At 38.8% G+C, this 23,653-nt stretch overlaps 3 protein-coding genes across 3 annotated transcripts; all 3 read right to left on the bottom strand.

Moving 5' to 3' along the window:
• Nucleotides 1-2,113: 2,113 nt before the first annotated feature.
• Nucleotides 2,114-6,478, bottom strand: LOC129097121 (sodium-dependent neutral amino acid transporter B(0)AT1-like). Its single transcript, XM_054605856.1, has 12 exons — nt 6,280-6,478; nt 5,500-5,640; nt 5,159-5,296; nt 4,874-5,055; nt 4,673-4,783; nt 4,476-4,588; nt 4,253-4,381; nt 3,409-3,565; nt 3,115-3,319; nt 2,839-2,998; nt 2,450-2,612; nt 2,114-2,254 (listed from the first exon to the last, which is right to left on the bottom strand). Exons 1-12 carry the CDS (start codon nt 6,476-6,478, stop codon nt 2,114-2,116), a joined length of 1,839 nt encoding a protein of 612 aa, XP_054461831.1.
• Nucleotides 6,479-9,245: 2,767 nt separating this feature from the next.
• On the bottom strand, nt 9,246-15,572 carry LOC129097081 (sodium-dependent neutral amino acid transporter B(0)AT1-like). The gene is made up of 12 exons (XM_054605796.1): nt 15,374-15,572; nt 13,421-13,561; nt 13,208-13,345; nt 12,937-13,118; nt 11,881-11,991; nt 11,691-11,803; nt 11,416-11,544; nt 10,512-10,668; nt 10,219-10,423; nt 9,932-10,091; nt 9,664-9,826; nt 9,246-9,415 (listed from the first exon to the last, which is right to left on the bottom strand). Exons 1-12 carry the CDS (start codon nt 15,570-15,572, stop codon nt 9,257-9,259), a joined length of 1,857 nt encoding a protein of 618 aa, XP_054461771.1. The 3' UTR covers nt 9,246-9,256.
• A 1,202-nt stretch (nt 15,573-16,774) lies between these two features.
• On the bottom strand, nt 16,775-22,233 carry LOC129096763 (sodium-dependent neutral amino acid transporter B(0)AT1-like). The gene is made up of 12 exons (XM_054605398.1): nt 21,867-22,233; nt 21,059-21,199; nt 20,531-20,668; nt 20,224-20,405; nt 20,007-20,117; nt 19,510-19,622; nt 19,298-19,426; nt 19,046-19,202; nt 18,733-18,937; nt 18,464-18,623; nt 17,587-17,749; nt 16,775-17,468 (listed from the first exon to the last, which is right to left on the bottom strand). The coding sequence occupies exons 1-12, from the start codon at nt 22,063-22,065 to the stop codon at nt 17,262-17,264; spliced, it is 1,905 nt and encodes a 634-aa protein (XP_054461373.1). The 5' UTR covers nt 22,066-22,233; the 3' UTR covers nt 16,775-17,261.
• Nucleotides 22,234-23,653: the final 1,420 nt, after the last annotated feature.

The raw sequence follows: 23,653 nt of genomic DNA, 5'->3' as shown, positions 1-23,653 counted from the left end.
GCTCCAGCAGACCACTGCATAAAAAATGGCTGATGCCACCACAGAGTCAAAGAAGGTCCTCAGGATTGCTCCCTGCACTCCAAAAGATCTCAGTCCCCTCAGCAGATAGAGTCTGCTCTGACCCTTTTTGTATAGTGCGTAAGTGTGATAAGTCCGGTCCAGATTATTGTTCAAGTGAACACCCAGGTACTTATAAGATTTCACAATCTCAATGTCCATTCCCTGGAGGTTCACTGGTACCAGAGGAGAGTGTTTACCCCGGCGGAAGTCCACCACCAGGTCTTTGGTTTTACCAGAGTTGATCTGGAGGCGGTTCCACTGGCACCATCCTATAAAGTCCTGGTTCAGTTCCCTGTATTCCCTGTCATCACCGGCGGAAATGAGGCCGACAATTGCAGAGTCATAAGAGAACTTTTGCAGGTGGCAGTTGTCAGAGTTGTGTGTAAAGTCTGAGGTGTAGATGGTGAAGAGGAATCATTTCGTTCTTTGGGTCCTTGTAGTGTTTGCTTATTTTTTTTGCCTCCTTTTGCACCATCAAGTGGATATGCTATACCATCTCATTCGTTGTGCTTTGTTAGGTCTGGTTCACCTGGCCTCTACCTCTGTGTTCTGTCAGTGTGAGGTCGCCCTCTTTTGGCTAATTTGCTGCTCTACATCTTTTTTCTAAATATGTGAAGGCCCAGAAAGACCAAACTGACAACAAAGCGCTAATGCAGACAAACACAGACTCATGCATTTTTTTTCACGTCACCTCATGTCTATGATTAAAAACATCATCTTATTTTCATAAGATAAGATAAGATAAGATAACATAAGATAAGATAATCCTTTATTAGTCCCGCAGCTGGGAAATTTGCAGGATTACAGCAGCAAAGGGTAAAGTGCACACAAGAGACAGTAAAAGAAAAACAAGATAAAAATAAAATGAAATAAAAAACAAGTATTATAAATAAGCAATAAAAAACAGTAAAAAAAATCCACAATAACTGAAATATTATATGTACAGACAGACTATTATACTATATGTATTGTATTGCACGTGTCATGTGGTCTGCTGGGAGCAGAGTTGGTTGTGCAGCCTGACAGCAGCTGGAAGAAAGGACCTGCGGTATCTCTCCTTCACACATATAAAACATTGTATTTAACTTACTAGAGGTACAGAACATAGATGGATGGAAAACAGTTTATTCTTTGAGTAAGTTACACTCGAGGCAAATAGGACCATTATAATTCACAGATACACTTAGCGTCTGTAATAGGTTACTAGTATTGGTGACACAATATTGCAGCTCCATTGCAGTTCTTGTGTATCATATGTATTGGAATACTGTCAACAGCTGAGGTTTTGAATTGCAGTACAAACAGCAATTACTTTTGGCACTAGGAACTAACCAAATTTACAATGGTATGTCACATGATTAATGACACTCAAAGTCAACTGTTCTTTGTATGAAGACACGTTTTCCCTATATCTCTCTTCATAAAAAATCCTTTCTTCTTCTGTCGGCTCTGTGAGTCATTTCTTATAAATGTAACTGTGAAGACAAACCTTAAACAGAGTATTTACAGTTTTCAGAGTTTTATGCATAAATACAAAGCTAACATTATGTGACAGTATTTAACTGGGGCAAATGTCAGAAAAACCTTTGATCTTGGTTGCCGATGATGTTAATTTATTCTGATTTCAGATCAGACTCTCGCTGGAAAATGTGTGGTTGTAAATTTTATGGTTTGAAGTGTTTATTGTGGTTCAATGACACCAACAGAGCAGATGCCAAATACTGTACACACTGACCAATCAGAGCAGACTTGGATTTTTGAAGGGGGGCCTTAAAAAGACAGTTACTCATATGGACTAATTCAGTATTTCTTTCATATTAAAACATCTAAACATGTTCTATTAGAAACACAAAATAAAACTATGAACATGACAACAATATGTATACTTTAAGAATGTGTGCATAGATATACAGAACACTGTTTGCAGTGATAAATTAAATAATAGGGTAACAGGAAGGAACTCAATTTACTAACTAATCTTTAATTTTTTTTAATTCTGAAATGTGTGACTGATTAATCAATTTAAGAGACTTGGCAAATTATTTCAATTTTTTTATTTTTTTTTGCAGTAAACAAAGGCCAACCTACATAATGCATACACAGGGACTGCCAGACTGGGGACACCCGCCAAAAGAAAGACAACCGCATTGATCCATGAAGGGTACGGCACTGATGCCAGAGATGGGAAGTTCTCCTGTAAACCGCCAAAAAATATAATTTGTTAACACTTTATGCTTTACTATCAACAACATTTACCATAAAAATGATTGCAATGATGCCTCATTTAAAAAAAAAAAAGGGCAACAAAAGGATGGATGCTGTTGCTGAAATCAGAATATACACCCAAATATGAATAAAAACAGATTATTCTTGGAGCTTGCGTACTTACAGATTGTGGATCCCAGACTGAGTAGGTGAGCTTTTCTTGGGTTTGTGTCACCATGTAAAAAATTAAAATAACCAGAACGATTAGAGGGCTAATGAACCTCCATGTAACCTGCCAAAAGATGGATGGCTTATACCCGACCATGAACTCCAAGTCCTCATTGAACCTGCAACACAATAAGTTTTTGATTAGTTTTGAAATGTGAAGTGGAAGTCATCCTTGTTACACAGGGTTTAAACAGGTCAGCCATTTCCATAAAGACTTGCTCAATAACAGGCACAGCATGATGCTGCTAATGCTGTATGGTTATTTTGCTGCAAATATCAAGAAAAAATGATAACGAAAACACAGACAAACAATGTGTTGCTATAATAGTCTGAGTAAACACTTACCTGTCTATGCCGTAGATGTATACAACAGCTATCATCTCAAACAATCCAATGGTCAGAAGTGGAACTGATCCAGCAAAGTTATCAAAGAGAGTTACCCAATAAATCCCTGAATGCTGCGCAAACAAGAGACAGATGATGAAGGCGACAGCACATGTTACTCCTGAAAAACACATGCACAAAAATAAGGTTAATTGTGTTAAAACAGGAATCAGACATTCAATTAATCCAAGTTTGCAAAGCCAATTTTTAGATTGATATAACTACAAAACAAAATACCAGTCACTGCTTCTTGGGGCCATTTTTGAGGTAACAATTTCAGATCTTTCAGTGGGACCACCACTCCCTCAATGTTGCCAAACAGGGTTGAGATTCCCAAACAGAGAAGCATGACGAAGAAGAGAACAGACCAGACTGGAGAACCAGGCATCTTGGTGATTGCCTCTGTGAACACAATGAAGGCCAGACCTGTTCCCTCCACTCCCTGCACAAACACAAGTTAGTAAAAAAGTATTTAATAGTAAAAAAAGTTAATAACACGGTATTCTGCTAGATATTCATCGATATAGTCACCTCACTGAGAAGTGTCTGCATGTCACAGGCTTTGATGTCCAATCCAAGAACAGTATCAGGATAGGAGCTGTTGAGATTTTTAAGGGCTGCCTCGTAGTTACTTGAAGTAATGTTGTCTTCAGGAAGGTCAAATGCATTTAATAATGTCATGATGTTACTAGGGATAACATATATCATAGGTTAGTAACTCTGGATTACTGGAATTCAGATTTTTCACATACGTACAATGACAAATGCATTAAATGTAGCTCATGAAGCTTCAGTAGTAGTAGTGTTTTAGTACAGATTTTCCTCATTGTTATCTGAGTCTACAGCCATGCTAGCCATGTATACACAACACAACAAGTCCATGCAATTACCCTGTGGAGAACATAAATCACCATGTCCCAAATGTCACACAAATCCATCTGATAGTTGTCAAGACATTTCACTGAAGACAAAGTGTCAACCTGTTAGTGGTGCTAGTAGAAAAGACAGGTGATCACAAAGGTCTTTTGAAATCACCCTTTGTGGGCCGTGAATATCTGTTCTAAATTGAATGATATTCCATAGTTTCTGAGATATTTCAGCTCGGACCAAAATTATAAAACAACCAACATTGCCATCCCTCTAGTCGCCTTGCTAGCGTGGCTAAAATACTATTACTTTGGTAAATACCTACAACCAATAACATGTCCTATTTGCATATAAACACATAAGTGATGTATTAAAATGGAAAAATGGGAAAAAAATGAATAAAAAAAATGGAAAGGCCCCTCTTTTTCCAAACCTTATTAGTAAAAGCAAAACTTGCAAAACCACTCTATTCCAAAAACATTGAAATCCACATTCTACGACTACTCACTCACTGATACAGTTGTCATATTTCTCTGTGGCTCTGAAGCCAATGATGGAGTAGGTGACTGTGGCTGCATAGATTGAGGTGAAGCCAGTTATTGCAGTCAGGATCACAGCATCTTGCACACAGTTGTTGCTTGGGAAACAGGGAGAAAAAGCAAAAGATTCAGAACAAACATGTTTGAGAATGGCTACTATGTAGTGACAGGGCTTCTTTAAATGTCTCTTACTGAACAGGGTTGTAGCTTGAGAAGGAGATGAGGCCTCCCCAAGCCAAGCTAAAGGCATAAAAGACCTGGGCACCTGCATCCAGCCAAGTTTTTGGGTTGATCAACTCCTCAACCTGCAAGAGTGAAGCATGGATTGTGACGTGGCATTGTTAGATATATAATTGACGTTTTTTGTATTATAGCGATTAGACACATACATCTGGTGTGAAGAGGAACTTTATCCCACTCAGGGAGCCTTTAAGAGTCAGTCCTCGGATCAGGAAGATAGCCAGCACTATGTACGGCAGGATGGCTGTGACGTACACCGCCTGAAGTCATGACAAGAAAAGAAAAACATTCAATTATTTGAACAGGGATGATTCCAGAAAGCCTCATGTTTTTGTGAAAGTTTGACAAACCTTGCCTGAAGTGCCGATCCCCCGTATGTAGCAGACACACATGACAGTCCAGGCTGCTAGCAGGCAGAGTACTACGGGCCAGTGGATTCCCCCAGAGTCAGCTATAGAGGTCGAACTATTCAGAGTCACTCTGTAAAAATAGTAATCCACAGTGGAGCTCCTTTGACACTCTGGTACAAATCCTGAAGGGGCAAGAAACAGTCATCTGCAAGTGTACAAGTCTACGTATGCATACTAGTAGAGTTTGGGTGCTTTATGAGTATCTCTGTGTGTATATTGAAATACCTGTCCCATTGTCATTGAGAGGACACTGGGTCCAAGGCAGTGGGTCTTGAAAGGAATTGAAGAGATACCAAAGGATCCAGGCTATTAAGGTGTTGTAGTAAAGTCCAACCAATAAGGAAACCAGCATGGAAGCTATACCTGATTAAGGCAAAATCATATTCTGAAGTTATTATGTTGCCTCTGCTTTGCTGTTGCTCCCCGGGCGCTTCTTAGCAGCCCACTGCTCCTCCGGGATGGGTCAAATGCAGAGAATTGTAATTTCCCCATTGTGGGACTAATAAAGGCTTAATTATTATTATTATTATTATTGAAAAATCGGTTCCAGAGCCTATTTTACTTACCAATACCAGTCAGATAAGGGTTGATGGCTCGCCATACTCCCACACTGCCTTTCCTGAGACGCTGGCCAATGGCAAACTCCAACAGCAGGAGAGGCATTCCTTCCAGCACCAGCAGGATCATGTAGGGAATCAAAAAGGCACCTGAAAAAGTATGATCAGAAGTACAATTAAAAAATATGGATATTATTGTATTTATGACAGTAATAGTAATTTTCACCATCCTAAATATGAAAATGCTTAAGCTCCCATAAATCTTGGATGTTGGATATATAAGTTACGTCTGGGCTGTAATACAGTCCAACAGGGCCCTGCCTGGGAACGATGCATACTGTGCATACTAATATTTATAACCCTTGTGACAACCTCACTCACTCATCCTGCCTGCCTTTCCTACTCTGCTATGTTTCTTCCTTCAGATAGCTTGCAGGTGGAGTTGGGTTGGTCATTTGCCTGTGCATCCGACAACTGTGCTGGGCCTCAAAGTACAAAACATTTTTCCATAAACAAAATATGTCCTAAACTTGCACTGGGTACTGATCTGTACATTTTGTTAAAGAAAATACTAAAATGTGTGCTAACAGATTGCTAAACTGTGCGCTATAGTACTCTTGCATAGGTACAATAAGTCCCTCAAGGAAAATTATATTTTAAAAGGTAGGAAAAATAACCAAAACAGGCTTTTCATTAGTACCTTAACCACACTATCATTTGTAAAACAATCATTCAAGAATTGACAGTCCATAATCATGGGATTCCCTTCTCTTTTTGATCTGAGCTTACCTCCTCCGTGAGTTTGACACAAGTAAGGGAATCGCCACACATTGCCGATCCCAATGCAGAAGCCCACACAGGTTAGGATGTACTGGGCTTTGTTGTCCCACTTGGGCCTGTCCCCGGCCTCCTCCTTCTCCATCCGGTCCAGATCCTCATGAGAAGGGATCCTGTCATCCAGTCCTGGGTTAGGAAAGACCAGTCTCATGGTCGCTCTATTGAAGCTGAGAAGTTACGCCGTCGTCCGTGGAAGTCAAAGTGAGCTCTTAGTGTCGGCACTTGGCAATTCTGAAACAAGTTTATGATCTTTTACTTTATCTGGTACAATTCACAGATAAGCCAATGCACACTCTGCATTTATGTTGTTTATACTACCATTTGGTCATTCACTGTAACAGTACATTATAAAAATGCTGCCACTGTTTAGTGGCAAGGTAGATAACAATGTTCCCTCACAGCAAGAAGACCCTGGTTTTGAACGGACTGCTCCAGGAAAAACTCAACCCTTCGCCCAGTCTGAGACTCTCCCAATGGTCATATTGTTGTGTGGCCCTGAGGCTGATAATGATGCAGATAACCACTGCAAGTTGAGATACAGGCATTGCTGATGACATTATTAATGGAGTCCTAATAACAGTTGTTGCTCCAAGAATATTACAAAGCACAGTAAGAAGTGTTGAGCAGAGAAGCAGCTGGACGTTACTCACTTAATAGATTTGCAACTGGGGAAATAATAATAATAATAATAATAATAATAATAATAATAATAATAACTTTATTTATATACGTAGCACCTTTTAAAAACAAGGTTTACAAAGTGCTTTGACAGACCAGCCAGCAAGACAGTGCAGAAACAAAATGAAATAACAAGTGACAATCAAATAAACAAATAAAATTAATAAAATAATAAAATAAAAAATAAAATAAAATAAATAAAATAAATAAAATAAATAAAATAAATAAAATAAATAAAATAAATAAAATAAATAAAATAAATAAAATAATGAAATAAATAAAAGCAAGTGATAATGGTAAAATATAGTAAACAAATATAAGATAAAATACCAAGACCAAATGAAAATGAACCAATAAAATGACGACATCACATAAAAGCCAATCTATAAAAATGTGTTTTATAAGAGATTACTGATTCTGCAAGCCTTATCTCCTCCGGCAGGTCATTCCAAAGCCGAGGGGCCCTTATGGCAAAAGCACGGTCGCCTTTGGTTTTCAGTTTTGACTTTGGAACAACCAGAAGGGCCCCACCTGAGGATCTAAGGCTGCGAGCTGGCTCATACGGGGTCAACATTTCTCCTATGTATGTCGGGGCCAGACCCAGACGTGCTTTAAAAGTGATCAGCAAAACCTTAAAATCAATTCTAAAACGAACAGGGAGCCAGTGAAGAGAAGCCAGGATTGGGGTGATGTGATGTCGTCTGTTACAACCAGTAAGAAGCCTAGCTGCCGAGTTCTGAACCAGTTGGAGGCGAGAGAGTGATTTGTGGTTAATGTCAGAGAGGAGGGAGTTACAGTAGTCCAGTCTTGAAAACACAAATGCATGTAAAGCAATGGGACATCAAAGGGGAAGAAAACCTGTGCACCTGCCTGCATCCACGTCCCTGGATTTATGAAACCAAGACTGGATAACCAACTGGCCAAAGTGGGCAAATGGCCCAGGATCCCAGAACTCCAGATGCCACCAAAGCAGTCGTGTTTCGACTGGTTGTGATAATTTATTTTCTGCTTTGTTTGGGATTCTGCACTAAAACACAAGACCTGATTTGATAAGGGCCTTAAGGAGGGTCCTGCCTCATTATCTAATCTTGAGGCCCTACCTTGAGGTGGGTCTTTGTGTTGAACACTAGTTTTAGACCTTTGTTATTTTAGTTTTGTGCATTCATGTTGTGCATTCCCAAATCAATATGTTTAATCCATCAACCATGATACAGGTCAAGAGAAAACTATACACATTTTGCCCTGAGAGGAAGAGTTTAACAATCAACATCTCTATCAGACTATGGTAATGAAGACATTAGATTCCAATGAAGACATGTTGTTGAAACATGCTTATAGACTTTATTAAGATCATGAGCCTGATGATTTCTTTCAGAGTAAAAATGTATTTTGTCCTAGCGTTTTGTGCATTGTTTTGATCATAAGAACACCCTTTGGGTAGAACATCCCAAATATTTTGTTGTATTTTTTTTATTACATGAAGATGCCATGGCTAAATTCATTATATCTCCCTCTTCTGAAACCACCCCAGAGTGTATGTATTGACTGATGGAACCATTGAGCATTTAGGTCACACAATGAGCTTTCAAAAGGATTCAGTCATAATATGAGAGATCAGCACATGGAGAGGTATATGTTTTGTGAATACTTGAAGGATACTAGTCTGGGAGATGATCAGGGCATCAGGGCATTCATTGAGCACGAGGCAAAGTTAATCCCCCCTTGGACTTACATCAATAAAACTTGTGTAATTATTATTAGAAAATCAAGTTACTTATTGTTAGTTATTATGTCATTTAGTACATGTAATAAAACTACAGATTACAGACATCATTCAATGGCACCTTATAATATATTTCCGATATAATATTAATCTACAATCTTACATCAGTTTGATTGAACAAACTATAGCTGAGTGCTTGAATAAGGGATTTATTATTATTCTAGTTATAGTGGTCAGTTAATAATCTTAACAGTTACAGCCTTTAAAACATTGCTGTGTGATGTCTCCCTCTCTTGGCAAATGTGTTGCTCTACATCCTCTGCTTGTTTAATCATTTATACTGTATGGAGATAACAAAAAGACTGACGTCAAAGAGCTTATGCCATTGCATTCACACATTTACACAAAACACACAAAACATGCGCAGAAATATGAGTTCTTTACTGAAGTGCATCAATAAACCATCAGTATTGTACTTAAAGACTCTTGCATTCTGTTGTATTCTGGAACGTAGGATATTCAAACAGTTTAGGACTTTTTTGACGCTATGGTTTTCTTGCAACACATAAAAAACAGCCTACATAATGCATACACAGGCACTGCCAGACTTGGGATGCCCGCCAGAAGAAAGATGATCACGTTGATCCATGAGGGGTACGGTACTGATGCCAGAGATGGGAACTCCTCCTGTAGACCAGAAAACAGTATGATAAGTGCATTGGCTATGCAATGGCTGTCCTAGCATCGCAGTATGTTTATGGACTGATGAGTTGTTGATTATATGCTGTACCACAGAGGAAAAACATTTTCCTGAAAATGTTTAACGTACCATATAATTTGTGTATTTTGCAGTAAGGAAATATTAGAGATAAGGCAACACATAGAAGGGATACTTAGGATGATATAATAGTTAATAACAGAGCATATGTGCTTACAGAGTTTGGATCCCAGACTAAGTAGGTGAGCTCTTCTTGGACTTGTGTCACCAGGTAGAAAACTAAAATCACCAGAATGATCAGAGGACTAATGAACCTCCATGTAACCTGCCAAAAGATGGAGGGCTTATGTCCGACCATGAACTCCACATCCTCGTTGAACCTGCAACACAAGAGGGTTTTGATTGGTTTTGAAAAGTTTTGAAATGTGTCACAACGTCATCCATGGACACACGGACAATGTGTTGTTGTCTGAATAAGCACTTACCTGTCTATGCCGTAGATGTATACAACAGCTATCATCTCAAACAATCCAATGGTCAGAAGTGGAACTGATCCAGCAAAATTGTCAAAGAGAGTTACCCAATAAATCCCTGAATGCTGCGTAAACAGGAGACATATGATGAAGGCGACAGCACATGTTACTCCTGAAAAACACATGCACAAAAATAAGGTTAATTGTTTTAAAACATAAGCCAGTAACAAACATCAGGAAGTTTCACTGGGGGATGAAAAACTGTCGAACTGATGAGTTGATTAATAAAACCAAATTACCAGTGAGTAATTCATGGGGCCATTTCTTAGGAAATACATTCAGATCTTTCAGTGGGACCACCACTCCCTCAATGTTGCCAAACAGGGTTGAGAGTCCCAAGCAGAAAAGCATGACGAAGAAGAGAACAGACCAGACTGGAGAACCAGGCATCTTGGTGATTGCCTCTGTGAACACAATGAAGGCCAGACCTGTTCCTTCCACTCCCTGCACAAACACAAGTTAGTAAAAAAGCATTTAAGAGTAAAAAAGTGAATAACACGGTATTCTGCTAGATATTCATCGATATAGTCACCTCACTGAGAAGTGTCTGTATGTCACAGGTTTTGATGTCCAATCCAAGAACAGTATCAGGATAGGAGCTGTTGAGATGATTGAGGGCTGCCTCGTAGTTACTTGTAGTGATGTTGTCTTCAGGAAGGTCAAATGTATTTAATAATGTCATGATGTTACTAGATAGAAAATATGTCAGAGATTAGTAACTATACATTATTTTACTGGAATTTACATGAAGGAATTAACTCAAGACTTTTTCAAGTCTGTGTTAATACAATACTCACATGCCCATATGTACGTTGAAAGAGTTAGCTAACTGGTTGCTGTAATCATTCCTTCTGTCCATACTCACAATAAAGTGGCAACTTTCTAGTGTGACTAGCTGGAGCCCTTCCATTTATGTCCCACTGGCTAGCTAATTGATGATACTCTGATACAGTGGTTACCACCAAGCCCCGTGGAAAAGCGCCACATTTGAAACAAATTTTACATATTGGGCTAACAGTGAAATTCATTTGTACGGGTCCAAAAAACTTACCCAACAGAATCACATTTGGAACGAGAAGTGTGTTAGTCAGCGGATACATGTTTTGATGAAACAGCTTCCCATTATGAGCACATACTTATTAAAATCATTAGGTCCTAAAAATTATACAATGCATTTATAGCCAAATCCCAACTTATTACAAACAGACGGACTAACAAACCGAGCCGAAAAACATCCCAAGAGAAATTGAACTCTTACATATGGGCATGTGAGTGAAGAGTTTGATGGACAATCAGAATTTTTTTGTGTTTGGCAATTTATTATAACTGAAAAATAAAAAGTAAACTTAACTTTTTCAGACCTTTATACGTAAAGCAGAACTTGCAGGACTACACAATCCCCAAAACATTGAAATCAACATCCTGTGAATACTCACTCACTGATACAGTTGTCATATTTCTCTGTAGCCCTGAAGCCAATGATGGAGTATGTGACTGTGGCAGCATAGATTGAAGTGAGGCCAGTTATGACTGATAAGATCACAGCATCTTGTATGCAGTTGTTGCTTGGAAAAAGAAATAAGGAAAAAAACAAAGACGCTCGTTGACTTTGGGTCTGAGAATGGCCATTATCTCTTTTCAATCAAAGTGAGCAAAGTGAGACTTGAACTGCAAATTAAGAACCATCACATGACCTTTAAATTGCTCTTACTGAACAGGGTTGTAGCTTGAGAAGGAGATGAGGCCTCCCCACCCCAAACCAAAGGCATAGAAGACCTGGGCACCTGCGTCCAGCCAAGTTGTTGGTTTAATCAACTCCTCCACCTGCAAGAGCGAGGTATACGTTGTGATGTTGCTCCGAGCTATGAGATCTAACTTTTTAATCAAGATTTGAGACATACGTCTGGTATGAAGAGGAACTTTAATCCACTCAGGGAGCCTTTAAGAGTCAGTCCTCGGATCAGGAAGATGGCCAACACTATGTACGGCAGGATGGCTGTGACGTACACCGCCTGAGGTCATGACAAGAAAACATGGAATCATAGATAGATAATTGACAGTTTTTTTTTACTTATGAATCACAATTGACAATTATCTAACCCCCTCCCCCAAATATAAATTATCCAATTATAGCTCAGCAAACATATGTAGGTGCAGAGGTCCGTCTGTCAAGCTTTGGATTTGCATATGGAAGTAGAGTGCATGGAGCTGTACACCAAGCGATACACTGTTTCTCAAGAGTTTAGATGGTGGGTTAATTTTTTTTATCCTCTTGAAAGCCAAAAATACAGGATCAGTGCGAGGAATGGATTCATAAGTATGTTTATCTGCTCTTACTTATAAGCTTCAAACATTCACATTTACAGCTAACTAGCTCACTGCCTACACTATTAACTGACCTTAACTTCCAATGGCTTGTACATTATTTGTGGTATTACAATCCCTGTTCACGACTAGCACATCCATTGTGTAGTATGGACCTACTGTGTAGAAGATTATCATGAAAACTACTATATCTGTGTAGGGCAAGGGCCGGCAAGTAAGTTTGGCCTCTGGACAATTTTTCCCATGCCTCTAGATGCTGTTAGATGGAATCAATGGTTATATTTAGAAATATGCTTGATAAAATATTCAACTGGGATTTGCGATAGACTCTTACAGGGTGTCTTGTTGTTACAGCTTAGTCAACTGCTCCACCCTGTGATTAAATTGTGTTTGAGAGTCAGAAACAAAAAGAGCCACAGTTGTGTGCCGGTGTCTGGGTTTTGCACTGCATTACAAAATACAATAGAATTGACAAATAATCTGTCATCTTTATATTGAGAGGCCTGCCGATTAAGTCACCCTTTGCTTTGACAATGACTAGCCTTAATATGATATCACTATAAATGTGTAGCAACAGTAATTACCTTAGGCAGGGCTTAGCTAACGGTCAATTTACTGAAAGTTCAACAAACCTTGCCTGAAGTGCTGATGCCCCTTATGCAGCAGATTGCAACGATCGTCCAGGCTGCTAGCAGGCAGAGCACTATGGGCCAATGGATTCCTCCAGAGTCGGCTATAGAGGTCGAACTATTTAAAGTCACTCTGTAAAAATAATAATCCACAGTGGAGCTCCTTTGACACTCTGGTACAAATCCTTTGGGGGGAACAATTAACAATGATGATGAGAATGCAATTTTGGTGCTTTAGTGTGCCTGTATTGGCTGAAAATGTGTGTATTTTCACCTGTCCCATTGTCATTGAGAGGACACTGGGTCCAAGGCAGTGGGTCTTGAAAGGAATTGAAGAGATACCAAAGGATCCAGGCTATTAAGGTGTTGTAGTAAAGTCCAACCAATAAGGACACCAGCATGGAGGCTATACCTGAGGGACAACAACTTCAATTGTGATACCACAGTATCAGGACTTCGTATTTTGCTTTTCTCCAATTTTACTTACCAATACCAGTCAGATAAGGACTGATGGCCTTCCACACTCCCACACTGCCTTTCCTGAGCCGCTGGCCGATGGCAAACTCCAACAACAGGAGAGGCATTCCTTCCAGCACCAGCAGGATCAGGTAGGGAATCAAAAAGGCACCTGAAAAAGTATGATCAGATGTCCTCTTTTCTTGTGGTAATTCTAGTATTTTTATTCCATACTAGCACTTTGGACGTCTAAATTAATTGGTCAGTTCTTCCAAGACCTTCTCAATCCCAACTTGTCAAATACCGACAATTGGTCAGTGGCCCTGAGCTTCAAACTACGACCTTTCTAATACAGTTTGGGAGGTGAAAGGGGGCATAGCGTCTTTTCAAAATAAGCTTCGGCCTTCAGCGGAAGTTAGGTTTAGGCAACAAAATCACTTAGTTAGGTTGAAGAGAAGAGCATGGTTGACTTAACAGACTACGACTCACATCATTAACATGTGATTTACCACTGACGTATCTAACGACTTACATCACATGTCAAAATGTCATTGTTGACATTTTTAGTTTTGCACGGGACACAAACAGTGGTCTCCAGATAGAAGTGCTGTGTTTGTTTGACCCATCATGCTCCAGCTCCTACCCTGTGTGGACTATCTCGCTCTTTATAATACATCCGTGGCTCTATGACCGTTTAATAATGATGTGGGTGGGTTTACATTGGAGTTAGTTGCATCGGTATCAGACACCCATGACCAATTACAAAACATCGGTATTTGACACATTGGGATTGTGGTTGGGTTGGTCGGTCGGTTCGCCATTTCAGACTAAAATATATCAACAACTATGTGATTGATTCATGGTTCCGAGTGGAACTTTGTTGATCCCCTGCCTTTTTATCTAGCGGCATTATCGGGTCAAAATGTTTTATTTTTCCAGTACTTTAGTGAATTACCAAAAATAATTACATTCCCATCAGCCTCAGTGGTATTTGGGTTCTTGTGCTAAAGGTAACATTTGCCAAACTTATATGTTGAACATCAACTTAATAGTGTAGCTAGTTGCTCAGGCCAGATTCATTTTGTCTTGTTTTGAAGAGGCACTATGTAAATAAAAAAAAGGACTGTGACTCATATCACTATCAAGCTCTCTGCCTTCCAAGGTTTTATGCTGGGGTGAAAATGTTTGACAATTTGTTTGTCAAAGTATTGCAAATGACAACATGATAAGCCTTATGGGGAAATTGGCAGAGTATAATGTTTATTACCAGTCTGGCATTACCTATTGTAGACACTTAAAGGTTTTATAATTCTGTGATGGACAAAGTCTACGACTTGAGTTATTCACGGATGTTTCAATACAATTTAGAGATTTGAAAAATACCATTTGAAAAATCTCCAGTCTAAAATGTAACTCTTTTTTTGTTTGTATCCATCAGCATATTGTCACATTACTGTGACTCATGCCATGGAATTTTGACAGTGGTTTTAATCTCATGGGCTGGAACCCTTTGGTTAAAAATTCACAGAAAAACAACAGATTCTACTTTTACAGTATGCATGCCTTTGAAACCTATCCCAGCGACTGTGGCTCAATCACAATGACCCACTATACACACTTTTGAGTAAAACAACAACACACACATACAAACAAATATATGCAGTATGAATACATTTCTAGCATTCAGTTTCAACATAAACAGATTTGCAGCTCTGTCTGTAGCGGATATGTCATGCTAAAGGTGAGCCATTCAGCGACTTACTCTTGAGAATCATTAATATAACTCGATGGTGATTTCATGACAGTCTCTTGTAGCCATGAATGAGTGATATATTTAACTTACCTTCAGCCTTAAGGTAGACTTACGGAACAGTGTTTTTATTGAAAATATATTTAAGTTGTCAGTTTGGATATATATTCAGATATTATATACAAATGCACCATAAAATGCCATACATTCCCACACAACAACCTTTTGTCTTACCTCCTCCATGACTTTGACACAAGTAAGGGAATCTCCACACGTTACCGAGCCCCATGCAGAAGCCCACACAGGTTAGGATGTACTGGGTTTTGTTGTCCCACTTGGGCCTATCATCGGCTTCCTCTTTCTCCATTCTGTCTACATCGTCATAGCTAGGGATCCGGAGATCCAGTCCTGGGTTCGGAAGAACCAGTCTCATTGTGACCACCTGTGCTGAAGCAGAGAAGAACTGTCTACTGCGGTTGAGGCATTGTGTGTGAGGTCCACATGCAGCACTTAGCATTCCTGTAAGAAGTTTATGATCTTTAACTTTATCTGTTGCTGGCCATATCTACTGAGTGCACACTCAGCCATTCAGTAACTCAATTTAACATGTACATTTAAAATGTAGAACATTCCGTGCCAATCTGCTTTCAAACTGTAAAATAAGTAATTATTAAGCTAATCACTGCAACCTCATTTGTCTAACAGCCGAGAAGGGACATACCCATAGCTTTGGTTATTTGTTACCCAAGTGTTTTATTTCGAAGGGGTTTATTAAAAATCATTGTCAATGTTCATGTATAAAGATTATTGGATACACCTTTGGATGCGGGCCCCGGTTCAAAATGTTGCTCAGTAGCGCATAAAGCAAAATGGAAATCAACTTCAGAGAATTTAGATAATAATTACCTGGATCTTCTGGCAACTTTTGCAACCAAAAACTGACAAGCATTTTCTTTAACCCTGCCTCCCAGTCCCTGGTCCAGCCTTGTTCCCATTCACATGAACTGACATAGGAAAATAACTGTTGATTGGACTATTAGTACATTTTACAACTTTTTGGACCTTATAATTTAAATCAGGATTTTAAAGTGTTCATAAATTGATTAACCTTAAATTGATTAAACCTTACTTTTTGGGCTCAATGGCATCACGTTACAGACTACACAAGTTTTAATTCCAGCGTTTGGCCTCTATGTAAAATTAGCTTCTTCAAGGACAGAACATTAAACGACAGATTTCATTGTTTTATAAAAATAATTCTGTTCCTCGTTTCGCCAGAAACTTCGTGATATTCCACATGAATTACTTTGATTCCATATATTTCTTCAGATAGTTACCACTTTTATTCTTAGGTCTGAACTGGTGAGAAGATTATACTGACAGTTTATGGCAGTGTAAGTGCAGTTATATACTCAAACATAAAAATAAACTTTACAGTATACACAATACATTAAAGTGGTCTAAAAAAGGACTGTTGACATGAATTAAATCAAAACATGCTTAATGTATGTCAAGAGACATAACAAAAATTAGCTCTTTTATTGGAGATTATTTACAAAATATTAAAATAAAACATTATGTTTTTTATACTAGACATGCATTTAGTAAACTTATTATAATAAATTAATAGCTTCACATTTTTTTAAAACAGAGAGTTAGATCATGTTTATAGCACTCTCATACCTGTGCTAAATATAAATAGCTACAGCAAACAGGCGATCATTTTATTTTGGTAATAGAAGTGGAAAAAGGGAAATTGTTACTTTTAAACATAGCAAGGCTTTCTGTTTTCCAATCCGGTGCTGGCTATGGCTTTATATTTAGTGCACAAACATAAGACTGGTATCGTTAATTTCCCAAAATGTCCAACTATTCGTTTAATGTACAACATTAACTTACATGTGAAATATGACACAGCAAGAAACTAATATCACAATCGTATGAAAAACAATCACCAGTTAATCTCTTCTTCAGAACGAAAATATTTTCAAATTTACCTCTACTTTTCTAAGATAAAAGTCAGTAGTCACTAGTGTGCTCTTCTGTTCTTGAATAATGCATACAAACCACAATAAAACAAGACCATAGCCATTATGTTGTAAAATATTTTGTAAACAGCCATCTAAAACTTTTTTTCACTCATTTGTATTTTGGCAGAGATAGTGTCCAGTTGTTTGTCACTGTAGTCCTTCTGCTTGCAGCATCTCCTCTGGATAAATTTGTAGAGGGCGACCACTGGGATGGCTAAACTGGGTACTCCAGCCAGAAGGAAGATGATGATGTAGATCCAGGAAGGATACGGACGTGGTTCAAGGGTGGGGAAGTTCGCCTATGGCCAGAGTTAAAGAAATGCAAACATTTACACCAACGTATGACACACAAGAGGTCTAATGCAACACATCTAAAAAAAATTATTAGACTTAAACTATTGTGATGAACACACTTACCGCCTCCTGGTCCCACACCAAATAGGTGAGATTCTTGGTGATTTGGGTTACAAAGTAGAAAATCAAGATGAAGACCATAATGAGTGGGCTGACAAACCTCCATGTCACCTGCCAGAAAAGATTGGGCTTGTGGCCGATCATGAATTCAATGTCCTTGTTAAACCTGTTTGGAAGCAATAAGAGAGCGGGATGTAATGTCAGCTGAATGTGTACTAAAGCATCCATAAAACACAACCTTGTACTTTTATAAGATACAGAAAATAAAGCAGCCTCTGTGGCTTTGTGTGTGTTCAACGCGTTGAAGCTGCACTGGACTTCAAATAAATCCCCACTTGTGTCCAAACATAAAGACTGGAAACAGGGTGAAAAAATACAATATTTTGCTTACTTATGATGAATCTGAGCAAGAAACACATATTTTCCTCACCATAGTCTTGCTACATGATACATTGTACTTCTTTATCTCTCCCATGATGACGGACACGTTATCTCTTTTCCAAGGTCAGAATACAATGTTCTGTTATTTCTTACTTTGTTTCAACTGCATTACTAACTCATATTCAGACACCCTTATCGGCCTGTCCAGCTGCTGTCTTCGTCTTATACGTATATGCCATAACAAGACTAAGAGTCCACAGCTGTAATAGCGGCTCTCTAAGGCTTCGCTTGGGCACAGTAGTGCTTTTAAGTAAATGCTAATGTCAGCATGCTAACAATTGGCTCACAATGGCAATGCAAACATGCTGATGTTTAGCAGGTATAACGTTTATGATATTAGTTTAGCATCTTATTGGGTTAACATTTGCTAATTTTCACTAAACACAAAGCCATTACCTTGGACTCTCTGTACCAATAACCACTTCTCGAATATACTCACCTATCTACGCCATAGATGTACATAACACCAAACATTTCACAAAAGCCGATGACCAGAAGAGGGATAGAGCCAGCAAAGTTGTCAAATAGGGCTAGCCAGTAGTTTCCAGAGCGCAGGGAAAAGATGAGCCCAAGAGCTAAGGAGATTAAGCAAACCAGACCTGAAAAAAAACAATACAAAAAGTGGTTACACTCATATATCTATATCAAATGTGCTCATCCTGACATGAAAAAATATTTTATATTCAAAAGGAAAATCTGAAAAATTACCACATAAAATTTCTTTGGGCCAAGTTTTGGGCAGCAATTTGAGGTCCTGCAAAGGAACCACCACTCCCTCTATGTTCCCAAACATAGTTGACAGGCCGAGGCAGAAGAGCATGACGAAGAAGAGGACGGCCCAAATAGGAGAAATTGGCATTTTGATGATGGCCTCCGTGAACACGATGAAGGCTAGACCTGTTCCCTCCACACCCTGAAGAAATGTTCACCAAATATGTCAACCAATCACTCTCTGTTAAATAATTTCATTGTGATAAAAAAACAGTTTTAATGTCTAAATATTCTAATGCTATTTACTCACCTGACTCAGGAAAACCTGCATGTCACAGGTCTGTAATTGCAATCCTTGAATGATATCTGGATTTGTCTGGTTGAGGTGCGTCAGAACCTCATCGTAGTTGTTTTCTGTGATGTTATTTTCAGGATAGTTAAAGGCATTCATTAGTTTCCAGATGTTGCTAAAAAAGAAAAGCACAGCAAGATGAGTTCACTCTTAAAAAGTTAATGCTAATTACTGTTTTGAAGGCTTCTTTTGTGAGATTTGAAAACTCACTCTGACGAGCAGTCGTCAAATTTTTCCGTGGCCCTGAAGCCGATGATGGAGTAGATAACTGTCGCGGAGTACACTGAGGTGCAGCCATTAATGATGGAGATGAGAACAGCGTCCTGCTCGCAGTTGTTGCTAAAAGACAATCATGAACATGTGAGGAGAAATGTTCAAAGGAAGGCTTAATATATAACTGTGCATTTTAGGCAGTTACTCACTGAATGGAGTTGTAACTGGAGAAAGAGATGAGACCTCCAAAGGCCAAAGAGAAGGAGTAGAAAACTTGAGCGCCTGCATCCAACCAGGTTGTTGGATTCATTAACTCATTTACCTAAAAGAGAATCAAAAGTTCCTTATACAAACAGTTAAATTGAGCTTCCCATGCTAATTATTTCCTCTTGTGATATTTCTGCTCTTCACAAGTGACAGTAAACACTTCTACACACCTATTGTTCTGGACAATGTTAATAATTAATGTGAGTAAATTGTAAACCAGGATCATCAATGAGCAATTTAAAAATGTCCGACTGTCATGTGACATCATAAAAAGTAATCAATCATTGAATTAATTGCCAAATTACATGAGCTCGGCGTTGCTTTTAAGTCTTTTGAAACAAGTCCAAGTCACACACTGGGTTAAATAGCACCCCTATCAATTTTTTCATTATATTAAATATACTGACAAATGTTGGATGGTGTGTAAACCAGTGCTTACATCTGGTGTGAATAGGAACTTGACCCCCTCTAAAGAACCTTTCAGAGTCAGTCCTCTGATGAGGAAGATGGTGAGCACAAAGTATGGAAGGGTGGAGGTGACGTACACAGCCTGGGAGAAAAAAAACATAATCCAAAGACATATCAGAATATTTGAATGAATGCAGTCAGGCGTCACTCTTGCATCAAGTTATTCAGATGTAATGTGACATTCTGACCTTTCCAGTGGTCTCAATGCCCCGGATGCAGCAGACATAGAGCACAGTCCAAGCAGCCACCAGGGCTAGAACCATCCACCACTGTGGGCTGCCGGCATCATCAATAGCTGTTGAAGTGTTTAGGGTCTCTCTGTACCAGAAGTAGTCCACAGTGCTGCTCTGAGCACATTCCTCCACCAGACCTGCCAAGGATAAAAAGGTAGCACCTTTAGGAGCCTTGGAAAGAAATGTAACCTCAGACTGTACAGCAGATTAGTTCTTTTTTGTTTTTATTCTTTGACTGTTGTCTTGATGTATGAGGGCATACCTGTCCTGTTTGCATTGAGAGGACAGTGACTCCAAGGCAGAGGATCTTGAAAGGAGTTGAAGAGATACCACATGATCCAGGCCATGATGGTGTTGTAGTACATACCCACCAAAAAAGAGACAAACATGGACGCAATACCTGTAACAAAATGAAACAATTAGTCTTGTTGTGTTTTTTTTCCAAATTAAAAAAACAAAGGGTCCACGGCCATTTGGATAAGCTCTGTGAGGCTGTTCTTGCTGCAGAGCTTCGAGCTAAATGCTAACTTTGACATGCTAACATGCTCACAACGAAAAAAAAAACATGCTTATTTTAAGCAGACATGCATGTCTCTGCCAAATTTGATAGAACTCCATCTAATAAAACCACAATTTAACCCCTGGGGACCATGAATACCTCCACCAAATTTCATGTTAAACCAGTAAATAAATGTTTCGATATTTCTGATGGGCCCATGCGACGGACAGACAGACATGTCAGCCCTAGAGCAACACAACTCAATGTGCAGGCTTTTTTTTTTTTACCCACCAACTCCAGTCAAATATGGACTGATAGAGCTCCACACTCCCACACTGCCCTTTCTCAGGCGCTGACCGATGGCAAACTCCAGGTGCAGCAGTGGGATGCCCTCCAGGACGAGCAGGATGAGGAATGGAATCATAAACGCACCTAGAAGTACAACAGTTAACAATGAGTTCAGTGATTAAAATCAGCACTTTAATGAAGGTAGCTAAATGTTCAATGGTCGACTTCATTCACAAAACTGGTCCCATAAAGACACCCATAAACTGTAAAAAGCACACTAGATACTATATAAACCACGAATAACACTCACACATTCTCTATTACATATCATTAAAGTTTCAAAAAGTAAAAGTAAAAGTATAAATACCAAAGGTTTCAATATGTACCAAATTGTCAGTTGATATTAATGAACAAATTTGAGTTAGTGGACTATTTTCTAGGAATGTTCAGTGATTGTTTTTTTTAACTTCATCTTAGAAAGACAGGCATTTCAATTATTTGCAAGTGTCTAACATTGTGTATCACTGTATATCTGTCTGGAAATATATTACATTATATAACATATTACAGCACCTTTAAACATAATTATTGTATTCAAGTTTCCCACATTTTTTTTTAGAAAAGATACATATTTGATAGATCCAACACCCAGTTTTAATGAATAACTCATTTTGATTAAAAGCAGACACATTGAGTTTTGGAAAAGCTCTCCTCAGTCACTGAAAACTGGCGAACACACATTTAGATCTTTTTAATAATTAACACAAACTGATCATTTTCTGGCAACTCAGCAGAGTTCAACTGAGCCTACCTCCTCCATGGCTTTGACACAGGTAAGGGAACCTCCAGACGTTGCCAAGTCCAACACAGAAGCCCACACAGGTGAGCAGATACTGGGCTTTGTTGTCCCATTTTGGCCTGTCCCCAGCCTCCTCATTCTCCATCCTCTCCAGGTCCGCGTGAGAGGGGATCCGGTCATCCAGTCCTGGGTTTGGCAGCTTCAGCTTCATGATGGCTCCCCTGTGAACTTCACTGGACTCAGAAATTGGAAAATGTAGCTGTTGAGTCTCCCTTTGGTAACCACTTTTTGGTTTTGCTACTTTCCTGCGAGCGAGGCGATGCGTCCTCTCTCAGTTCCTCTGTGGTTACTGATTATCCGTGTACCGTCTCTCTCGGAGTGCTTCACCCCTACTGTCTGTCCTAGGAAGTGGCACTGAGGTATTAACTGTGACCTATGATACCTGAACCAAAGTTATCAGTAGCTCATTACAGTCTTTCCTCCAAGGTTATGGGGAAAAAGGTGCAACCTTCTTGATACTGGTTAATACGTCACATGAGGTTCTGCCACAAAAACTTTTCCTTGAAAGATGAGTTTGATATCCATGAGTTATTGTGAATAATGGAGCAGTGTATTGGCGCTTTATTCACTATATCACCCCTCTTAAGACTGCAAGGTTTTCTTGATGGTTAACAAGCATATCCAGCATATGTTGCAAGAAGTCTGTCACTTTGTTTGACAGAAAGAAAGAATGAAACACTCTACAGTCACATTTCCCTTCATTGCTTATCTTAACAATCAGGCTGTGCTTTTTCCAGTTCTTGAGAAGTCTGATTGTTTTATTGCATAAAGATCTACTAACATATCATATCAGTCTGTACAGAATATGTAGTCCACATTCCCTCAGATTTTAATTTTAAATGCTGAATCATTTCAGTAGTTATAAAAATGTTACAGAGTAGATGAAGGGATGTTTCTGTTTGTATGTGTAGTTGTGTTAAGCAATTCATGGTGTATAGAAACCTTATCAGTGTTCCAGTGTTCCTTACTTAAGCAATTATTACCAAAGAAAGACTATGGTCGCCCTTTACAGAGTGGTGTGTGTACTGAATCGTAATCTATAGAAGCAATATAAAGGGTTATTTTAAGAACATTCATAAAAGCAGGAGGATCCTGGTCAGGTTGCCAGTCAATCATAGGGCTGACACATCCACATTCACGCCCACATTCACACTTACGGGCAATTTAAAGTTGGCAATTGAGCTAACCTGCAATATTTGGACTGTGGGAGGAGACCGGAGCACCCGGAGAAACCACGCAAACATGGATCATTCACAACTCAATTATCTTTTCTTGATTTATTTATGTTCATTCAGATACCATAAAAATATCTGCATACACATTGAAATTAGTGGAACAGATCCAAATTGTGAAATTTCATTCTCAAAATCGCTATGAATAAATGAATTGCCCACCAGTGCTGTTTGTCATTTCCATTATATCCTGTGTTTCCACCACTGTCTCTTGTCCTTTCATCACAGCACATGTTTTTGCACAAAATGCACATAAATGTGATTGTCACACAAATTGTAGTTTGAAAACACATCATTATGAAATGACTAGATCTGTGTCTCAGATTTAACTGTTTCCATCAAATCATGTGACAAGTAAAATATTTAGTAGTTGAAAAAAGACAGAAAAATCTTTATTATGAAGAGGCAGCTAAGAAATTTCCCTTGTTGATCATGATTTTCAATGATAAAATAAAGTCAATGTTGTTGTCGATTATTTCAATATGTTTATTCATCTTTTTTCAAAAT

Source organism: Anoplopoma fimbria, chromosome 10, assembly GCF_027596085.1.
Source record: "Anoplopoma fimbria isolate UVic2021 breed Golden Eagle Sablefish chromosome 10, Afim_UVic_2022, whole genome shotgun sequence".
In the NCBI taxonomy this organism is placed as follows: Eukaryota; Metazoa; Chordata; class Actinopteri; order Perciformes; family Anoplopomatidae; genus Anoplopoma; species Anoplopoma fimbria.
This window is presented reverse-complemented; position numbering and strand designations above follow the sequence as displayed.